Source organism: Prunus persica, chromosome G6, assembly GCF_000346465.2.
Source record: "Prunus persica cultivar Lovell chromosome G6, Prunus_persica_NCBIv2, whole genome shotgun sequence".
Classification (NCBI taxonomy): domain Eukaryota; kingdom Viridiplantae; phylum Streptophyta; class Magnoliopsida; order Rosales; family Rosaceae; genus Prunus; species Prunus persica.
The window spans coordinates 13,963,086-13,980,445 of record NC_034014.1 but is presented as its reverse complement, the minus strand read 5'-3'; the positions used below and the strand labels follow the sequence as shown (position 1 = coordinate 13,980,445).

Sequence of the window (17,360 nt, the reverse complement as noted above, 5' to 3'; positions counted from 1 at the left end):
TTAATTTTTTTAAATTACATTATTGTAAAATTAGATACTACTTTTTGGTCTTGGGTGAAATTGTATTCCTATCTTCCAATTAGTAAACTATACAGTGTTTTAAAATGAAAGCTCCCTTGATTTGAAGAGAAAAGCCAATAAACTTACTCGATCAAAGAAATTATCATATATATATATAATATATAATTTAATAAATACACATATTGCTAATATTTTTACTATAAATAATACTGAATCTAAAATTTTGTTATGTATCTTTACATAAGTTTCTCATATTTATTATTGTTATGTATCTTTACATTTGTTATTACTTACATATAATTTATTTATTGAAATATAGTGTTTGTTTGCTCACCCTCTACTTAACTTTACATAAATTTCTCATATTTATTATTGTTATGTATCTTTACATTTGTTATTACTTGCATATTATTTATTTAGAAAAATTAGTGTTTAATCACAAAGAACTTTAGTAATTAGCATTTGATACATTATCTATTTTTATTTTAGATAAGGTGGATGAGTTTTAAATTTTATTTTGTTAAAGACCAATTCGTAAGCCCATGTGCTAAAAGCATGATTAATATAAGAGTTACATTTACATTTTTGCCATTTTCTGATATTTTGTTTCCACCATGATATTAAAATTAGCGATTGGCATGGACTAGATGAGCATCGGCATCACGACCATAGCGATCAACCAAGCGCCGGACCTTCAGGTGGCGATCTTCAAAGCGATGTCGCACAGCGAGCGAGAAGCACGTACAGGAGATCATCATCATCGCGAGTCAAGTGTCCGCGCCTGGTTCAAAGGAGGTTTTCGTATTAAATCTGGGCTCCTTTTGGACTCTTCTCGATTGCAGTCCTGGTTTTGTTAGTCGTTCACCATAATCAGCATGAAGATCGGGTAGAATAGCCTGTACTGCTATGATTGCTTAGCTCCCCTGTGCTGCTATTATGTGTTAATTGATTTACTTTGTCCTTGAATTGGTGACCTGTGTGTTTCTTCAACATTTTAATTTGATATTGGTTGATAGGAATATGATGTGCTTCCTAACCCCAAAGTGATAGGATGCTAAGGTTCTGTTGCAATTATGGTTAGGTCAGAAGCTTTGAAGAATCTTGATCAAGAAGCTTGAAAGAAATTGGGTTTGGGGGTTTATCCTTCTTGTGTTGTGCTAGCATCCAAGGCACCACATGCTCCTCCACCTGTATGTTGAAATGCATCACTCAGATGGTTTATGCAATGATGGTAATGGAATTCTTGAATTTGATGTTGGCTGCCATATGTGTATTCGTGATAAAGGTGGTGGATTTGCAATTTATACTGGCATGCTGGTTCTGATCTCCAACTGTTTGATGATATGGAGGTGGGGTATCACATGCCAATTTCTGACAAAGGTGGAGGTCTCACGCCTAGGCCTTCGGTGGGGTTGTTGTCTTTGTCGGTTTGTTCACTATTGCAAACCTTAATTGGTGAAATGAAGGTCAAGGGGTTGACAGCACGAACTTCATTTGCAGATTTTGACAGCACGGACTTATACCTGGAAGTCTGCAGTTTTACCTCCTGTGTTCAATTTTTCCATACCTGGTAATCCCTTTGACTGTGTTGTCTCATTTGATTCTGAAATCTTCTATTTAATTACATGCTAGATGTTTACTGCTATTTGACACCTTCATTTATCTGTGGGTTTCACCAGTGATTCTTTACTGGTTTACAGAATTTTGATGCCTGGGTTTTGACTAGTAATTACTTTACATTTTCACTAGCCTCCCTGCACGCGCTTCCGTGCGTGCGAGAGGCTTTTTTTTAATCATGCGCTACGCGCGACTTACATAGTTTGACAAATATTTTTTCGCAATTGTATTTATATAGATGTCCATTTCAATAGTTTCATATTTTAATCGCGTGAGTCTGATGCATGATCGTCTTAAAAGTTTTCCTTTTATCGCCTGTATTTTTCTAGACGTCCATCTTAACAGTTTACATGTTATAAAATAAAAAAAGAAACTGTTAAGATGGACGTATAGAAAAATACGGGTGGTAAAGGAAAATTTTTAAAACGGCGATATATCACATGCGTGCGCTTAAAATATGAAACTGTTGAAACGGACATCTATATAAATACAATTGCGAAAAATATTTGTCAAACCATGTAAGTCGCGTGTAGCGCGTGATTAAAAAAAAACCTCTCGCATGCATGTGATTATCATAGTTGATCATATTGAAAAGAATTTAAAACAAATGCAAGAACTAATTTAAATTCCTCTTTGTATTTATTGATAACAATTATCATTGTTAACCATTGAACCGAATTTGGAACAGATGTAATTGAATAAGTCTTTATTTAAAACAAAACTCGTTACACCAGAATATAGTAATTGAAGCTAGTATTGCAATGTTGACCAACAAAAAAAAAAAAAAAAAAGCTAGTATTGCAACCATTGAAAAAGGAAAAGAATAAACAAAAAATTCATGACAATTAAAATCCTTTTAGCTACTGCTTGTACATAAACCTCCTCCGGCAGCACTTTTATGCCCTCCTGCTACTATCTTCTTTGGTAGCCTCATGCAGCAAATTGGATCTGCATTTATATTATTTTTTTAAAAAAAAACAACAAAAAAAAAAAACTTAATATGAAGCAAGATATTAAGAATACTAAAACAATCCATCAAAACAATAGACTTATGTTTCGGAATAAGTCTATCGCAGCGTGTCATTATGGGTGTGTTATTATCAGCTTCACCACGCCCTTCAAATTCTAAAACAGATTAGCCCTTCAAGTGTTTGGTTTATTCAAAGCCAACAACTTTAAAGTTACATATATGACATTCCTGGATAAAGCAACTGCCATAAATGAGAGATGACATTCTTCACAAACTTTAATTTTCACCAAAACTTATAGCATCCATATAAACATCATTAGGGACAAAAGCAGTTTTCAGAAATCAAATTACACAGTTTATATAATTTTTGACAGGAAGAATGAGAAAAGCTCACAGTGTAATTGCCACCACAGAAAATTATGTCCCTTCTAGCATCCATATGAAATAACCTAATAGAAACATTGAGAAATCGCCCAATTAGTACATAGAAACACAGAATTTAAAGCTAGAAACATAGTTTCTTTTGCATCACGACACCTTCACCTAAAGCGAACACACAGCCACACAATTGTTTAAACCAAACCATAAACTTGCAATTTCCTTTTAACATGGCCAAAATACCGACACCTCCATCTGCATCTCCACCACTCTATCACCCTAAACACTAAAACCACAATAAAATGCATTCTACCAACGAAAAATAAAACCCATTAAAAAAATGCCAGATTCCAACAGCTGACCTGAAATTGGGATTTGTTATACAGAAGCAATTCAATTACTGAAAGCGAAAAAAGACAAATATGTCACTCAAAACAAAAAACAAAAAAACAAAGGTATGAATAAGGTACCTTTGGACTTGTCCATGAAGAAGAGCGACTTTGGTTCACTGCTCGAAGAAGTCATGATCAGTGCTTATCACTCACCATGATGCTTCCCTTTTGTTTTGCTTTCATGTTATTCTTGAACTCCCTCCAACTCTGATCCTCATTTTGCTTTTAATTCCTGTATAAAAAATAATCCCTTGAGAAAAAAAGAAGAAGAAAAAATCAAAGCATAATCTTATTCGTAACATAAAAAATCGAAGTTGATGCCTGAACTGGACACTTTACATCAATATGAGACTGAATCTGGATCTAGAATGACCTGGACACTTGACAAAAAATAAACACAAAGAAAGAAGAAACTAATAATGATAGTGTAAACAAATAACAAATGTAAACCAACACCCAATTCCTGTCAGAAACAACCCAAAAGTATCCTAAAGGGTGATTTGTTTGCTTTATTTTTCCTTTGTCACCTGCATCTTCCAGAAAGACAAAAATAGAAATCGTGGATTCTCACTAACACATGAACGTGGAGAAATAAAGCCATGGCTTTGTTAGGCACATTTAGAGGCCTAAATTATCAGCCGAAAACAGAACACCTAGTTACAGTAGAGCCAATATTAAAATGTCTAATTTTTTTTTTGTTGGGGGGGAGGGGAAGGGATTGTATAATAATGGACAACTTTTGAAAGAACCCAGTAGGAAAAAATCATCTTCCAACTAAACTAATGTATGCTTATTGGAAACTTAAAATACAAAATATAACAAAATGAAGAATCATTAACCTTAAATATAGTTTCCTCTGCGTCTTCTGGAACCATTATGCGTCAGAGAGTGCGAGGTGAGAGGCGATTCCATCTGTTGAGATAAAATTCCAAAGACTTTTTAATTTCATAAGTCAAACACATAAATAATTACAAACACAAACACAGACCTAGACCCTAGCCAAAGTTTCAGTCAATCAAACATAAATTAGGGATAGCTTTGTGTGAGAGAGAGATTCGTACCATTGAAAGAATTGATGCTCTGCATATTGAAGATTAATAAACAGAAAGCATGGAACCGGAGTCATTGAAGCAATTCTGGACTTTGAGTTCTTGAACTAATGACTGGACCCTGAAATTTGAAGAAGAAGAAGATGAGAGCGTAAAAAAACTTAAAGGAATTGCTGCCCTATATGGATTAAAACTAAAGAGAAAGAGAAATGGTTATAAGATAACTAAAACTAAATTTTTTATTTTTTTCATTTGATCCCTTTTCTCAGAAACCATACAATAATAAAAAGGCGGCCAAAAACATAATAGTGAAATCAAACTTAGACACATCGTTGAGTTTTAAAATTTATTCCCCACTCCACTGATTCCAACAGTTTTCTCAAACTTCGGTTCTGTTGAAAAGGTCTCAAGCATGCAAAGCACAGGGTGAGAGGCTAATATCCATATAACATGAATCCTAGGAAGAAATACTTAAGTTTTGTGCAAGCCTAAACACATGAAAACTTGACCGTACTTGGCATCTTGAAGCATCGCATACTCGTACATGAAACTATTATTCAAAAAGTCAATATAACAAAGAAAAAGAACTAAAAAGACAAAATTTCACCAACACTAAAAAATCTTACAAATTGATACAACGTACAAATCTCTTCACTGTTCTCACTTCTAATTTCATTTTCACCCTCATTATGGAATTGTTGCGTTCATTGAAATTAGTTTTATTATAAAGAACTAAGCTTTTCTAATTTCTGTTCATTTCCCAATTCTTATTTACAAAGCTAAATTAGATAATACAAAATAAAACCGACCAACAAAGTGTTCAAACTAAAATCAACTTTGGCATTTTAGCAAACACTTGGAATGCTAAGCTGAATATATGCAAGTGAATAATCCAACTAAACCCTTACAGAGGAAACAGTTCAAATATGAAAGAAGCAGAGGCAGGGCGTCATATTACCTGAGACTGAGGGTTGGTGATGCGAGATGGACCGTCTGATTTAGAATCTGAGTAAACGTCGATCGGTTTTAACAGCATCATACCCATAATTTTCTTGCCTCTCTCATACACTGCAACATCTTACAAATACTGAAAATTCACAAAAAGAAAAAATGAAAATAAGCACACAAAATCATACCATAATTTTATACCAATTTTCTGGAATAAACACAGGCAAAGAGAAAATCAGCCACACAAAGACATGAACTACCAGATTGATGAGCACACTGGGGGTTCCAATATTGATTGCTTCAGCTCTTTTTCCTTCAATCTTCCTCCCTGTAACAACAAACCAAACTCAATTTATGATTTACTTCTCAATTTTCGACATCACAAATGAAGAAACGAACCTAGAAAAAATAAATAAAAACCTCAAACCTTTTTATGCCGTGAGTAGATGAGGATTCTTGCTCTGCGAAACATGGGAGGGGAGGAAATGCGTTTCCAAGTTTGAGGGCCATGGTGGGTTTTGGATGGTTTCAGTTTTGCTTTCATCTTTTTTGAATAGAACGTGCCAGAAGAAACTGATAGGAAGAGCAACTACTCTGGAGTGGGGTCTGTTAAACTTTTTTCTTTTCTTTTTAATTTTTTTAAAGTTCTTCATAATTGTTCTTTTACAATTATACCCTACTTTAATTATAATTGGTGCGTATTAAAATTTTAGTGTATCAAAGATATTTTCAGAATTTTGAATGTTTTATCATTATCTTCCTTTTGATATATATATATACTAATCTTTAAATTTATTTTAGAATTAAAAAAGATAATGGGTAGTTGTGTTTCTTAAAAATAGGATTCATTATCTGCTTTTTCTTTTTTCTTTTTTAAAAAAATATATGAAAAAGTGTGAATTTACCTCATTATCCTCATTTAATTAATAATTTGAATTCTTAATGTTTGCATTAACCAAGGGCATTTTTTGGTATTTTGAATGTTTCACCATTCTCTGCCTTTTGCTTTATATATATAGATGATATCTTTTATTTGTGACTTTTTTATGCTTGGTAGAGATACATTGGAGGTTTTGCCCCGTAATCCATAGGTTGTTGGTTATTGAGTTGTTAAGCTAGTGTTGATTTGATTCCCTTCTCTTTGTACTTGTGGAGTTTGCTATCTAAATTATTTAGTTTGCAGCAATGCATATTTTAATTTTGTTTTGTTTCTAGCTATATTTTCAATTTCAACCTGAAAACTTGAGATCATATTGCGGTTCTTAGGATAGAGATGCTTGTTGTTTATGACATCACTGTCATATGATATTTTGCAATACCATTTAAGCTTTAGTTCAGTAAAATTTTATACAAGTTCTGCATTATAGTTTTGCACAAACTACATTGCAGTTTCAGAAACTGCATTGCAGTTTTGGAAACTGCATTGCAGTTTTTGTAATTACAATTGGATTTTTGCTCTTTTCTTGGCCTTCAATCTCACCAATTTGAAGAGTAGAGGCTACCCAGATGAGGAATTGGGTGGGCAAGAGAAGAGTAGAACTACTCAAGAGCAAGAGAACTCAAAATTGGACTTTTGAAAACTGCATTGCAGTTTCGGAAACTGCATTGCAGTTTTCATTTAATTATAATTGGATTTTTGCTCTTTCCTTGGTCTTCAACCTCACCAATTTAAAGAGTTGAAGCTACCTAGATGAGGAATTAGGTGGGCAAGAGAAGAGTAGAACTACCTAAGAGCAAGAGAACTCAAAATTGGACTTTTGGAAACCGGAAACTGCATTGCAGTTTTCATTTAATTACAATTGTTTTTGTAGCTGTTTTCGTTTTTGTTTTTGTTTTTTTAACATAATTGATATCTACATTATATTTTTGTTGCAGTTTCTGTTTTTATTTGCAGTTTTTGTGTGAATAAGTGTTGAAATGCTTTTTATTTTTATTTTTTTTAATAAACCATTGATTGTTTATATAAATATTGTATAATTGAATAATTATTACAAAATCAAGTTTGGTGTAGTGGTTTGTGAGTGAGCCTTCCTCCTTTGAGGGTCAAGGTTCGAGTCCATTCAATGACACAACCTTTTTTTTAAAGGTGAATAAAGGGCAACGGAGTTGGTCATCTACAGACGGTGGCAGGCGATGGTGGCCAACGGTGGTGGTGGCAGGTGGCCGGCGGCGGGAGTCCGACGGTGGTGGTCGTCGATGGGCGGTGGCGGCCAACGGTGGTGGTGGCAGGTGTCCGACAGCGAGAGTCCGGCGGTGGTGGCCGGCAGCAGGATTCCGGCAGTGGTGGCCGGCGGTGAGATATGATTGGCTAGATATGGACATGTGGCATAGTATGCTTGCCTTAGAAGGAGTGGCATTGTGTGTAATTTTGATATGTTTTGATGATATTTTTGTAAAATTAGGTATCACAATTTGGTCTTTTGCCTTATGCTAATTAGATGAAATTGTATTACTATCTTCCAAATTAGTAAACTATATTGTGTTTTAAAACTAAAGCTCCCCTTCTTTATCAATAAAAAAAAGGCACTAAAGCACACATAACAGCCTCCAAATTCTCTCTACAATCCACCAATGAAGGAAAAGCCCAATCTAGAAGTGATGCTTGACTTTTAAGTATTGGCAGAGCATGGTTTCTATTCTACCTTTACCAAGAAAAGTGATAAAAGTGTTTGGGTTGATTTATTAGCACAAAGAAGGCAAAAGAATAAGTAGTCCGGACGTTAGAAAAATTACGGACGTCCGTAGTAGAGATCAACTCTACATATAACGGTTATAACATTTGGATGCAAACACTTTTAACGGTTAAGACTATATGTGATTTCACTATTTAACTTACAAATTAATGAATAATAAAATATTAAACTCCTAACTTTCTATTAATTTTGGTCGAACTCCCCACTTTTCTAGTTAACTTTAATGTGCCAATAAAAAACACTCTCTCCTCAATAAAATTTGCAATAAACAGTAATTAATTTCATTCTCCTCAGAAACAATTCAATCAAAAAACAAGAATAAAAAAGAAAACTCAGAACTATATATCACATGGAAAGTCTTGGAGCACCGATGGCGGGTTTATATGCTTTGTCATGTTTATGTTCTCAATTGCTTGAGAACAAGCAATATAAAGTCTAAAGACATATGCTTTGTATTGGCGGCCATGAATGGGTTTATGAGGTTCCCTTTTTCTTCAGCTTTTTCCTTCGATTTCTTTGGCTGGGGCTCTAATATTTTATTCAATTATCCTTAGTTTGGATTGGTATAAAAATAATAATAATCATCCTTGTTTTGTTTTTGCTATGATTTCCTCTTTATGTTCTATCTATTCGCCAAAATCTCATCCTCAATAGCAGTGATCTCTAATGGAAAACCTATAATCTAAGATGTACAGATTAAAAAGATTCACAGAGCATTATAGTTTTGTAAAAGTGGGCTTCTCTTAATCATTTCTCGGGATTTCACTTAATCATCATTTTAATCTGGAAGCATTTGAAGACAAATCTTATACACTCATTCATGATGCATGTGAAGATTCATGTAAAGTCTGATAAAAATTTACTCAGCCCGGCTCCCACTCTCTTCTCTATGTGCTAAAAATGTCATCTTCAGGCTCTAAGAAAAATGATATGAACCATAAAAACCTTCAAGAACACAATTCTCTTCAAGTTTGAGTATTTTTTGGTGGATAGTTTTCAAGTTTGGGTTGCAGATGAAAGAAGAGAAGGAGAATGGGGAAGGAAAAAATTTTCCCCGAAAAGGCAGGGTGGGAAATAAATGATTTTTTCATCTCACAATTGCAATTTTCTTATAGGAGAATGTGAAAATATAAATGAAGTGAGAAAATAGAGTGGTGAGTTTAATTCAAATTAATTTCAGTTTATAATAATTTAAAAAAGAAAGAATTAGTTTAGATTTAATCTCCTCCATTGATAGTAGGTTAATCTAAAAGTGTGAAATTTTTGTAAAAATTGTGTCAAAAATGTAGTGCCACGGAATTAATTTTTACACAGTTCCAACATATGTCTCTCCACGTGTTAACCTTGCAATATGTGTGTTTATGCACGTGTTACGTTAGAGTGATGCCACACATAGGAGAACGTGATGAGAGCATTTGTCCAATATTGGAAAATTGACGGTTCTATCATGGGCTTTTAAGAAGTGTGCTTCGCTGCAGATTTTATCATCTTGCTCTGCTGCTAAGCCTGCATCTAAAGTCATACTGTATTGCTAATAGATAGTAATGAAGTGTACATAATGTCTTCTAATCTACACCCACAAGCAGTAGAGAAACTATCAACATCCATCTCTCATATTTGCAGCTTTAAGTATATTTTCTATGCTTTCCGACATTAATAGCACAGAAACCATAAGGTCAATGGATGTCTGTCTAAATCTATCGATTGGGGGGTACAAAATGCCCCTCAAGAAAAAAGAAAAACAAAAGAAAGAATGTTGACATAAAGCACCAACATTACTGGCGATGTACCATCATAGCAAAATTTGTTGAAATATAACGCTGATTTTACTTCACTTTTTGCATATCCTCCTCGGTCTTCCAAACAACATCCTCCAGGCATGTAGAGAGGTTCTTATAGAACTGCAGAAAAAAAGGGTAAATAATTCAACTAACATTCAAGTATGTCAACTTCTAAGTACTAAAAAGCTAGCTCACATATGTTAAGGTAGTGATAAGTAGGCTAATAGTAAGCTAGCTCACCCACCCCCCCCCAAAAAAAATCCAAAACAATAAACAAAAACCAGGCGCTCTATCTTACATGCAATTGTTCCAGACCATGCCCCAAGTACGACAACCATAAATCCTTGTAGGAAGCTTATTTTACATATCGCATTTCCCAGAAAATTGGATAAACATGTCATGAGACTATACACATCAAATAATAAATAAAGTTCACAGAAGCAAGAGTACCTTGTGGAACTCCAAGGTGTCCCCTTTGGCTTTTCGCACCTCAACCATGTGAAGAGAAGGTGCCACTTGAAATACCTGATCAATGCAAGTGTATGTAAAAACAAAGTCTAAACTGATACTGATCTATCTTACTAGTTACATGATCAACACAACTTGATATGTACCTCTGTGGCAACATTAAGGTTTCCCTTTCTTCCAGCTTTCATGTTTTCAAGCCTCAGCTGAGAGAATACATAAAACTCATTATCTTCCCAACATAGTACACAAAATGCCTCAAATCCTAAAATTCCAAATTCTGCATGTCCTCACCTTGTAGTTTTTTTTATGTACGTCAAAACCAAGAGGCTTTGCAGCTTCTTCAATTTTATGAATTATCTCATTGGCAGGGCATTTGGATGTGAACCTTGTTTCTCTCTTAAATTCCTGCAGATTAATTTTACACAAAAGGATAAACAATAGCAGATAACATCAGAAAAAGCAACGTGTTTTATAGAACAAAGCGTTTTATTTTAACTGTTTTTTAGTTTTCACTAATTACACTTATCTTTCCTATTACACAAATTTATGAAACTTAAGTCTTTTATCACCAAGATTCCAAAGAAACCTAAAATGCTGAGGAGAGAGTGACGGAAAATTTCACAACATATATCGGACTCATTATAACGTGCAACAGGCATAATACTATGTACAACACATGCAGCTAAAGAAATCCAGCAAGCCCTTCAACAAGCAAACCTGTTCTACATCAAACAAATTCCCCAGGTTAAGCCCCTTCGACATTGAAATTAACTCAAATGCATTCATAGCTGCTGGTTGTTCTTCCTTCTTTTCTGTCACATGGTGCTCCTGTCATGAAACCAAGAACATGCATCAGACAAATTTTAGAATAGCACCAATTTCTTTCAAGAAACTTTTTATTATGCCTACCACCCAAAGACAAACTCTTATTCATAATTAATAGAATCCCTTCCACATACTTCTGAATCCTTAAAAACAGCTTCTACATCATCCAAGTTTGTATCTTCTTTCTCCTCAAACACAAGTGACTTGTAATCCTTCTTGAACCATTCATCTTCAAGAATTTCAGCAATAGTGATACGCTGCCATATAAAACAGGAAATCAGGATTGCCAACTAAATAACTGGTGGTGAGAGAACATTTAAGGAAAGTCCACATAAAAAATTTGGCCAATGATAAATTCTCAGTTCTGGAGGCCACTTCAAAAGCTGCACAAAGTGTACTTTGTGGCACAATTATACATGCTCAACATATTCAAAAATCAGGTTAATGCAAATGAATTTTAAGTAACAGATCATATTATCATGAATTTTAAGTAACAGGTCATATTATCATGAATTTTTACGTGAATTTAAGAAATTGAAAGGGAAATAAATAAGTCAATTTGTAAAACAATTTTTTTTAAAAAGGAAACAAGATTTATTGCAAAAGTCAATAAATTACAAAGGTGGTCAAGATGACCACAATAAAATAGTAAAGGAAAGCAGAAACGGCGCAGGAAAAATGTTCAATATATGTATTCTCAGTTTCTGTCTCCATCTGTTGTGACTAAAAAAGGAAAATTATGAAATAAATATGTAACAAATGGATGACACAATGAAGGGTGAAAAGCACACAGCATAATGCCTCAGTTTATTCACAACTGACATTGGTTAGGCACCTTCAAATCATTTTGGTAATCATAGGAGATCGGAATGGATGTTCAAACTTGACCGTTGAAGGAAAGGTTTCCAACACTTTATTTATGTTTTGCCTAGGTAGTAGATCTTGAGTTCAGCTGGAATTACGTGGAGGCATTCACTTCCTCTCATTCTCAGTTCCCCTTGCTATCGTGGGGTTTCCATTCCTTTATGTTTTTTAACTTCTTATTGAGTTTTGTAACTAAGTAGACTATGCTCTGATAAGTCCATGTTTAGGGTGACCTTTATTTGTTTAAAGTGTCTCAGACCTCTATGAGATTGTTGGAGATTGTTCTTTTGAGGATTAGGGATTATTATTGTGATTTTCGTACAGGTCAAGAATTTGGGATAGAGCTAATTACAGGGGAGACTGCTGGATTTTAAGTAGAAGTCGAGTCCTTATTTGCTCCAAGGTTTGGATCAAGGTTAGTTAGCTATTGGGCCCAACACCCAATTGGCATTGGACATGCTCAAGACTCCTCTATGGTTCCAAGGGGAGAAATCCAAGAGTAGGTCCCAACAGTTTCCTCTTTGGCTTTTTATGATTCCTTTGTTGTTTTGTGTTTCATGGACTACTTGACCATGCTTCTAATTTCTTTTCTTTTTGTTCTCTCTTAATAAAACTGTCTTTTTTTAACCATAAAACCATTTGTTTTTAGCATGAATATCCATCACTACCCAGGTGCAGATTACGAAAAGTGGCACTATATTAATCAGATATGAGAATCAGCTCCAAAGCCATGAGCTTATCAACGGAATGCGCACAAGTACTTACAGTCATAGGATTGGGATCCAAAATTCGAGCTATTAACTTCATGGCACCAAAAGAGAGCCAAGGGGGGCAAGTGAATTCAGCTGCTGAGATCTGCACACATAGACACAGAAAGTAATAAACAGAAGTTGAAGAAGACTACATGGTTGCACTATACAATCAGTAAATTGCTCACTTTTTTATACAGGGTCATAAGATTAGAATCATCAAAAGGCAAGTAACCTGCAAGCAATACAAAGAGTATCACTCCACATGACCACATGTCCGCAGTTGCCCCATCATAGCCTCTATCATTAAGGACCTAAACTCAAAGACAGTACATGTTCACAAGATTAAGGATCAAAAGTGTAGAAAGAGATATATAATGTGGAAGAAGTTTGGCATGAATAAATATCCACACCTCAGGAGCAACATAATTTGGAGTTCCACATGTAGTGTGAAGCAAGCCGTCATCCTGCCAGTGCAATTTTACAGTAAAAAATAAATGCTGGACCTTTAAGATGTATCATGCCATTTCAAAAATGCACCAACCTAATTAGAACAATAGTCGCATGTGCATCACAGATTACAGTGTACATGAAAGTCTTAAGTGAGCCAGAGACTAAATTTCAGATATCTTCAATCTTATAAATGTTATACCAATTTCAAGAATTTCAAAAAGAGTTCAAAATTTGTGTCTACAAATAGTTAAAACAACTTAAATATATTTATATAGAACCTCCACACAAGGAGCTAACATCAGTAGGATCAAATGATATTTACAGATGAATGATGAAAGAAAGTGAATTCAGATGGCATTATATTATTTATACCCTGACTTGTTGGGACAGTGCACTCAATCCAAAATCTGAAACCTTAAGGTTCCCATATGTATCCAATAGCAAATTTTCTGGCTGCAAGAAAATCCATGAAAATGAAAGGTTATTATTTATCGTTCTCTTATATTTATATCTGTTATTCACTTGTTTGCAAAGGTTAAGTACCTTCAGATCTCTATGATAGACACCTCTGCTATGGCAGTAATCAACAGCATTAATAAGCTGTTGGAAGTATCTCCGTGCTTCATCTTCTCTCATCCGTCCATTGTTTACCTTCAAATGGAAAGAAGTTTCCATCAGAAAATACGCACTCTCTACCAAATAATTAGCGGCCCTTGAAGAGAAAATATGCTAAATGGGAATGGTTAAACTGTGTTCTGGACTCCAATATGTAATTTATTTTTGTAAAATGGATAATGAAAAAAAAAATTTGAACAGAACTGGCAGAAAATTAACTCACAATTTTGTCAAAGAGCTCCCCACCGGTAACGAACTCCATAACTATAAATATCTTTGTCTTACTCCCCATTACCTGAAAATATGGAAAATTAGCAATAGACTCTGCACCTTAAGGAAATCAACTTAAGGTCAAAATGTAGTGCCATTTTTGCTGGTTTTCAACGGAGTCACTTTTCCCTTACTAGAAACTTCCTTCCTAGTCCTGCAGCCAATTGCAAAATCTTGCACCACAGCAGCTCTACACTAGATGGAAGCTACATACGGTCCACATCATCACTGCTACTGAAAACAGCACACTTTTCTATTTTTGCTATGTTTTATTTGGCTAGAGATATTGTGGTGGTATGACAAAATTACAACAATCCAACACAAACAGAAAGTGAGAAGAAAGAGAGAGGGAAGGAATTGAACTTTTTCAGAGAACACTTTCTTCTTCTTTTTTAATCACATATTCCTGCCAATTTGTAGTGGCTATGGATCATCAACTGATAGTAGTGAGGAGATACTTAATAGAAGAGGAAATCTGGTAAGAATTGTTTATAGTGCCTGCGATTTTGTATGTGTTCGTATTCCATAGCAGCAGTGATGTCTACCAGGCTTCTATTTGCTGCACATTGGCATTGAGGAGGATAGGAATCCACAGAATTGACAATGTTTTCCCCAGGGAGTAAAGCTGTACTCATTAAAGATTAACATATGCAATACAAAATCATGACTAAAGTCGTGTTTATCATCCCAACAGTGAAATATTAACATCTCCTGATGAAAGGTACCAGTCATTGCAATTTTGAACTTTCAGATTTATCCCAATACCATAAAATTTGGTAAGGTAGAAGGATAACTCCAATAAAAATGCGCTCCTTGGAAAAGAAAAAAGAAAAGAAATTTTGGTTGGATTTGATTTTTTAAGGACATGCAAACATCTCTTTGGAAACCTATTGAAGGAAGTAGCATATTTTGGCTGAAGAAAACAGAAACAAGTTGGTGATATTCCTCCATTAACTTATGACATCCATATAACAAGAAGACCTACTTCAGATAACTTGCAAGGTGAATGTAGAAAGCCACACACCACATGTGTTGCACGTTGAAGTTCACACACACACACACACACACATATATATATAGAGAGAGAGAGAGAGAGAAAGAGAGAGAGAGAGAGAGAGAGAGAGAGAGAGAGAGAGAGAGAGAGAGAGAGACAGAGAGAGAGAGACAGAGAGAGACAGAGAGAGAGAGAGAGAGAGAGAGAGAGAGAGAGAGAGAGAGAGAGAGAGACCTCAAATAACCGAACAACATTTGGATGCTTAATCAGCTTCATTGTTGCTATTTCCCGTTTAATCTGTAAAAGTATGAAAAAGCAAAACATATACGATTAGACGTTTATTACTAAGTCAACTTCTTAGCTCCTTTCTGCTAAAATTTTAAATTATGTTCAGGATATGCATACAAAAAGAAACCAAAAAGAAAACAGAAAAAACAAGAACCCTTCTAAACTTTCCCAGGTACAAAATTTTCAACCAATTAAAAGTACATCATCTTAGGAATGCAATCAACAAGAGGAATTAGGCCTGCAAACTATTTGCAAGACAACATCTCAAAATCTTTTCATATTTTAATGAAACAGCAACTGAGAAATAACAACTCATAGCCAAAGCAGAATAGAAAAGAATCTTCCGTAACTAGATCACACATGTAATGTCTAATTATATATAAAAACAAAAATTAAAGAAAAATAGGGAGAAGAGAGAGAATGAACTGCAACTAAGAATAATGTGAAAGGGACCTGTTCAGCCATCTTGTGTTTGAGAACCTTCTCTTTGTCAATAATCTTGAGAGCTACAGGTTCCCCAGTATCAGAATTTCTAGCAAACTTCACTTTTGCAAATGTTCCCTCACCAATTGTCCTTCCCACCTCATATTTACCCACTCGACGCTTGATTTTTGGTTGATTCATTCTCGATTTATTAATTCAATTTCTGACACTTGCAGTTGTGGGGGCTCTCAAAGAAGGGTCCTGAAATGCACATCAGAAAACTTGTGTCTCATACGCATTTGATTGCCAAGGATAATCTAGACCAACATGAACATTATTTTAACTCAAGCAAAACCCAGAAACTACTTGTACCATTATAAACCCAACAAATTATGCAATAATTGTCTTGTGTTAAAAATTATATAAATTTAGTGATACAAGTGTTGGGTAACTGAAACAAATAGCAAGTGTTAGGAGAAACCTCATTACTCAAATCAAGCAGCCAACTAGATACATACAATAAGAGTAGTCAAATATAGTTGGTGCTCTAAATCCACAATCCCAGATACAATACAACCAGAATGAGATCACACAACCAGAATTTACACCCACTTCATAAAACCCCAAGTAGTACAATCCGGATAAATAAATAAGGAAAAAAAAATTGCAATGCAAATTGAGATCCGGATAAATAAGAAGACCAAAATAATTAATGCAATCAAAGAAGAATCGTAGCTAAAATTTGACAACTAGTATCTACCAACAAAAAAAAAACAGCGATCTTATTACAAACCCCAAAATTCCTTCACCTATGCAAACCCAACCTCTTAAACACGGCATGCACTGCAGGTATTCAAAACCGAATTCCAGAATTGATCCGACCCAGAAGACCCAGAAACGAATTTCTCTACACAGAGCCCAAATTGAAAAACTGAACACAGAAACCGCCTCTAAGCTGTCACAGTAATCTTCAATAATTGGGCTTCAAGAAACAACCACGAGGAATTAATATGCCAATGAATGAGTAATTTAAGAAGGCAATTACTGAATATGAACATGAAAAAAACATGCGTATATACAAATATATGTGAAGAACTATTTTTCAATTAAAAAATAATAGAATATGAATAATTGTAAAAGTGGAATTGGGAAAGAGAAAAGACATGAGGATATACTTGAAGTTTATGAGATAAAGAAGAGAGGCTGGCAGCTGAGCTGAGCTGAGGTGTTGCCGATTATGGAATGGCTTTTGAGTTGTCTTAAAAGGCCAAGATAGACATTATGTTGACTGCCATGGAATCGTTGCAGACAAATGCTAAAGCTGCGAATATTTTCTTCTCTCTCCTCCTTTTATCAATCATTTAAGTTACTATATTGTTAAAATCACCATTATTTTTGGATTTTAATATATATTTAATCCATTTCATATATTGAATGAGGAAAATGAATAATTGATGTGTTCCTATCAAAAAATAATAATAATAATGATTGATGTGTTGTACAGCTTTTTTTCCTGCCACAAGAGAATCCGGTCCACGTGTTATGTGATGTGTTGTACAGCT

The 17,360-nt window shown here is 34.6% G+C and overlaps 1 protein-coding gene and 2 long non-coding RNA genes across 12 annotated transcripts; 1 reads left to right on the top strand and 2 right to left on the bottom strand.

Moving 5' to 3' along the window:
- Window positions 618-7,876, top strand: LOC109949819. 2 transcript variants are annotated; one of them, XR_002272131.1, is made up of 3 exons: window positions 621-907; window positions 1,103-1,591; window positions 7,462-7,876. It is a non-coding gene; the product is annotated as an uncharacterized LOC109949819 (long non-coding RNA). The 2 variants fall into 2 exon arrangements; XR_002272130.1 differs by having other exon boundaries at window positions 618-1,591.
- Window positions 2,265-6,141, bottom strand: LOC109949818. 8 transcript variants are annotated; one of them, XR_002272129.1, is made up of 7 exons: window positions 5,803-6,141; window positions 5,636-5,703; window positions 4,218-5,514; window positions 3,457-3,610; window positions 3,349-3,386; window positions 3,003-3,265; window positions 2,265-2,586 (listed from the first exon to the last, which is right to left on the bottom strand). It is a non-coding gene; the product is annotated as an uncharacterized LOC109949818 (long non-coding RNA). The 8 variants fall into 8 exon arrangements; XR_002272127.1 differs by having other exon boundaries at window positions 3,349-3,610; XR_002272128.1 differs by having other exon boundaries at window positions 3,003-3,386.
- Window positions 9,599-17,153, bottom strand: LOC18772205 (CBL-interacting serine/threonine-protein kinase 3). Of its 2 annotated transcripts, XM_020566420.1 has the most exons (16): window positions 16,974-17,153; window positions 16,623-16,780; window positions 15,829-16,059; window positions 15,322-15,384; window positions 14,047-14,118; window positions 13,752-13,859; window positions 13,581-13,661; window positions 13,169-13,222; window positions 12,944-13,069; window positions 12,772-12,861; window positions 11,277-11,399; window positions 11,035-11,145; window positions 10,609-10,722; window positions 10,464-10,520; window positions 10,300-10,374; window positions 9,655-9,969 (listed from the first exon to the last, which is right to left on the bottom strand). In XM_020566420.1, exons 3-16 carry the CDS (start codon window positions 15,997-15,999, stop codon window positions 9,895-9,897), a joined length of 1,320 nt encoding a protein of 439 aa, XP_020422009.1. In that variant the 5' UTR covers window positions 16,000-16,059; window positions 16,623-16,780; window positions 16,974-17,153; the 3' UTR covers window positions 9,655-9,894. The 2 variants fall into 2 exon arrangements, with proteins under 2 accessions (XP_020422010.1, XP_020422009.1); XM_020566421.1 differs by lacking the exon at window positions 16,974-17,153 and having other exon boundaries at window positions 9,599-9,969; window positions 16,623-16,963.

Excerpts from the sequence above, each read along its gene's own strand:
- LOC18772205 (XM_020566420.1), bottom strand. The coding sequence starts at position 15,999 with ATGAATCAACCAAAAATCAAGCGTCGAGTGGGTAAATATGAGGTGGGA. Across the intron at positions 13,223-13,580 it reads CACTGTCCCAACAAGTCAGG|GATGACGGCTTGCTTCACAC; the intron begins GTATAAATAATA and ends TTGCACTGGCAG. Across the intron at positions 10,521-10,608 it reads TACATAAAAAAAACTACAAG|CTGAGGCTTGAAAACATGAA; the intron begins GTGAGGACATGC and ends GTATTCTCTCAG.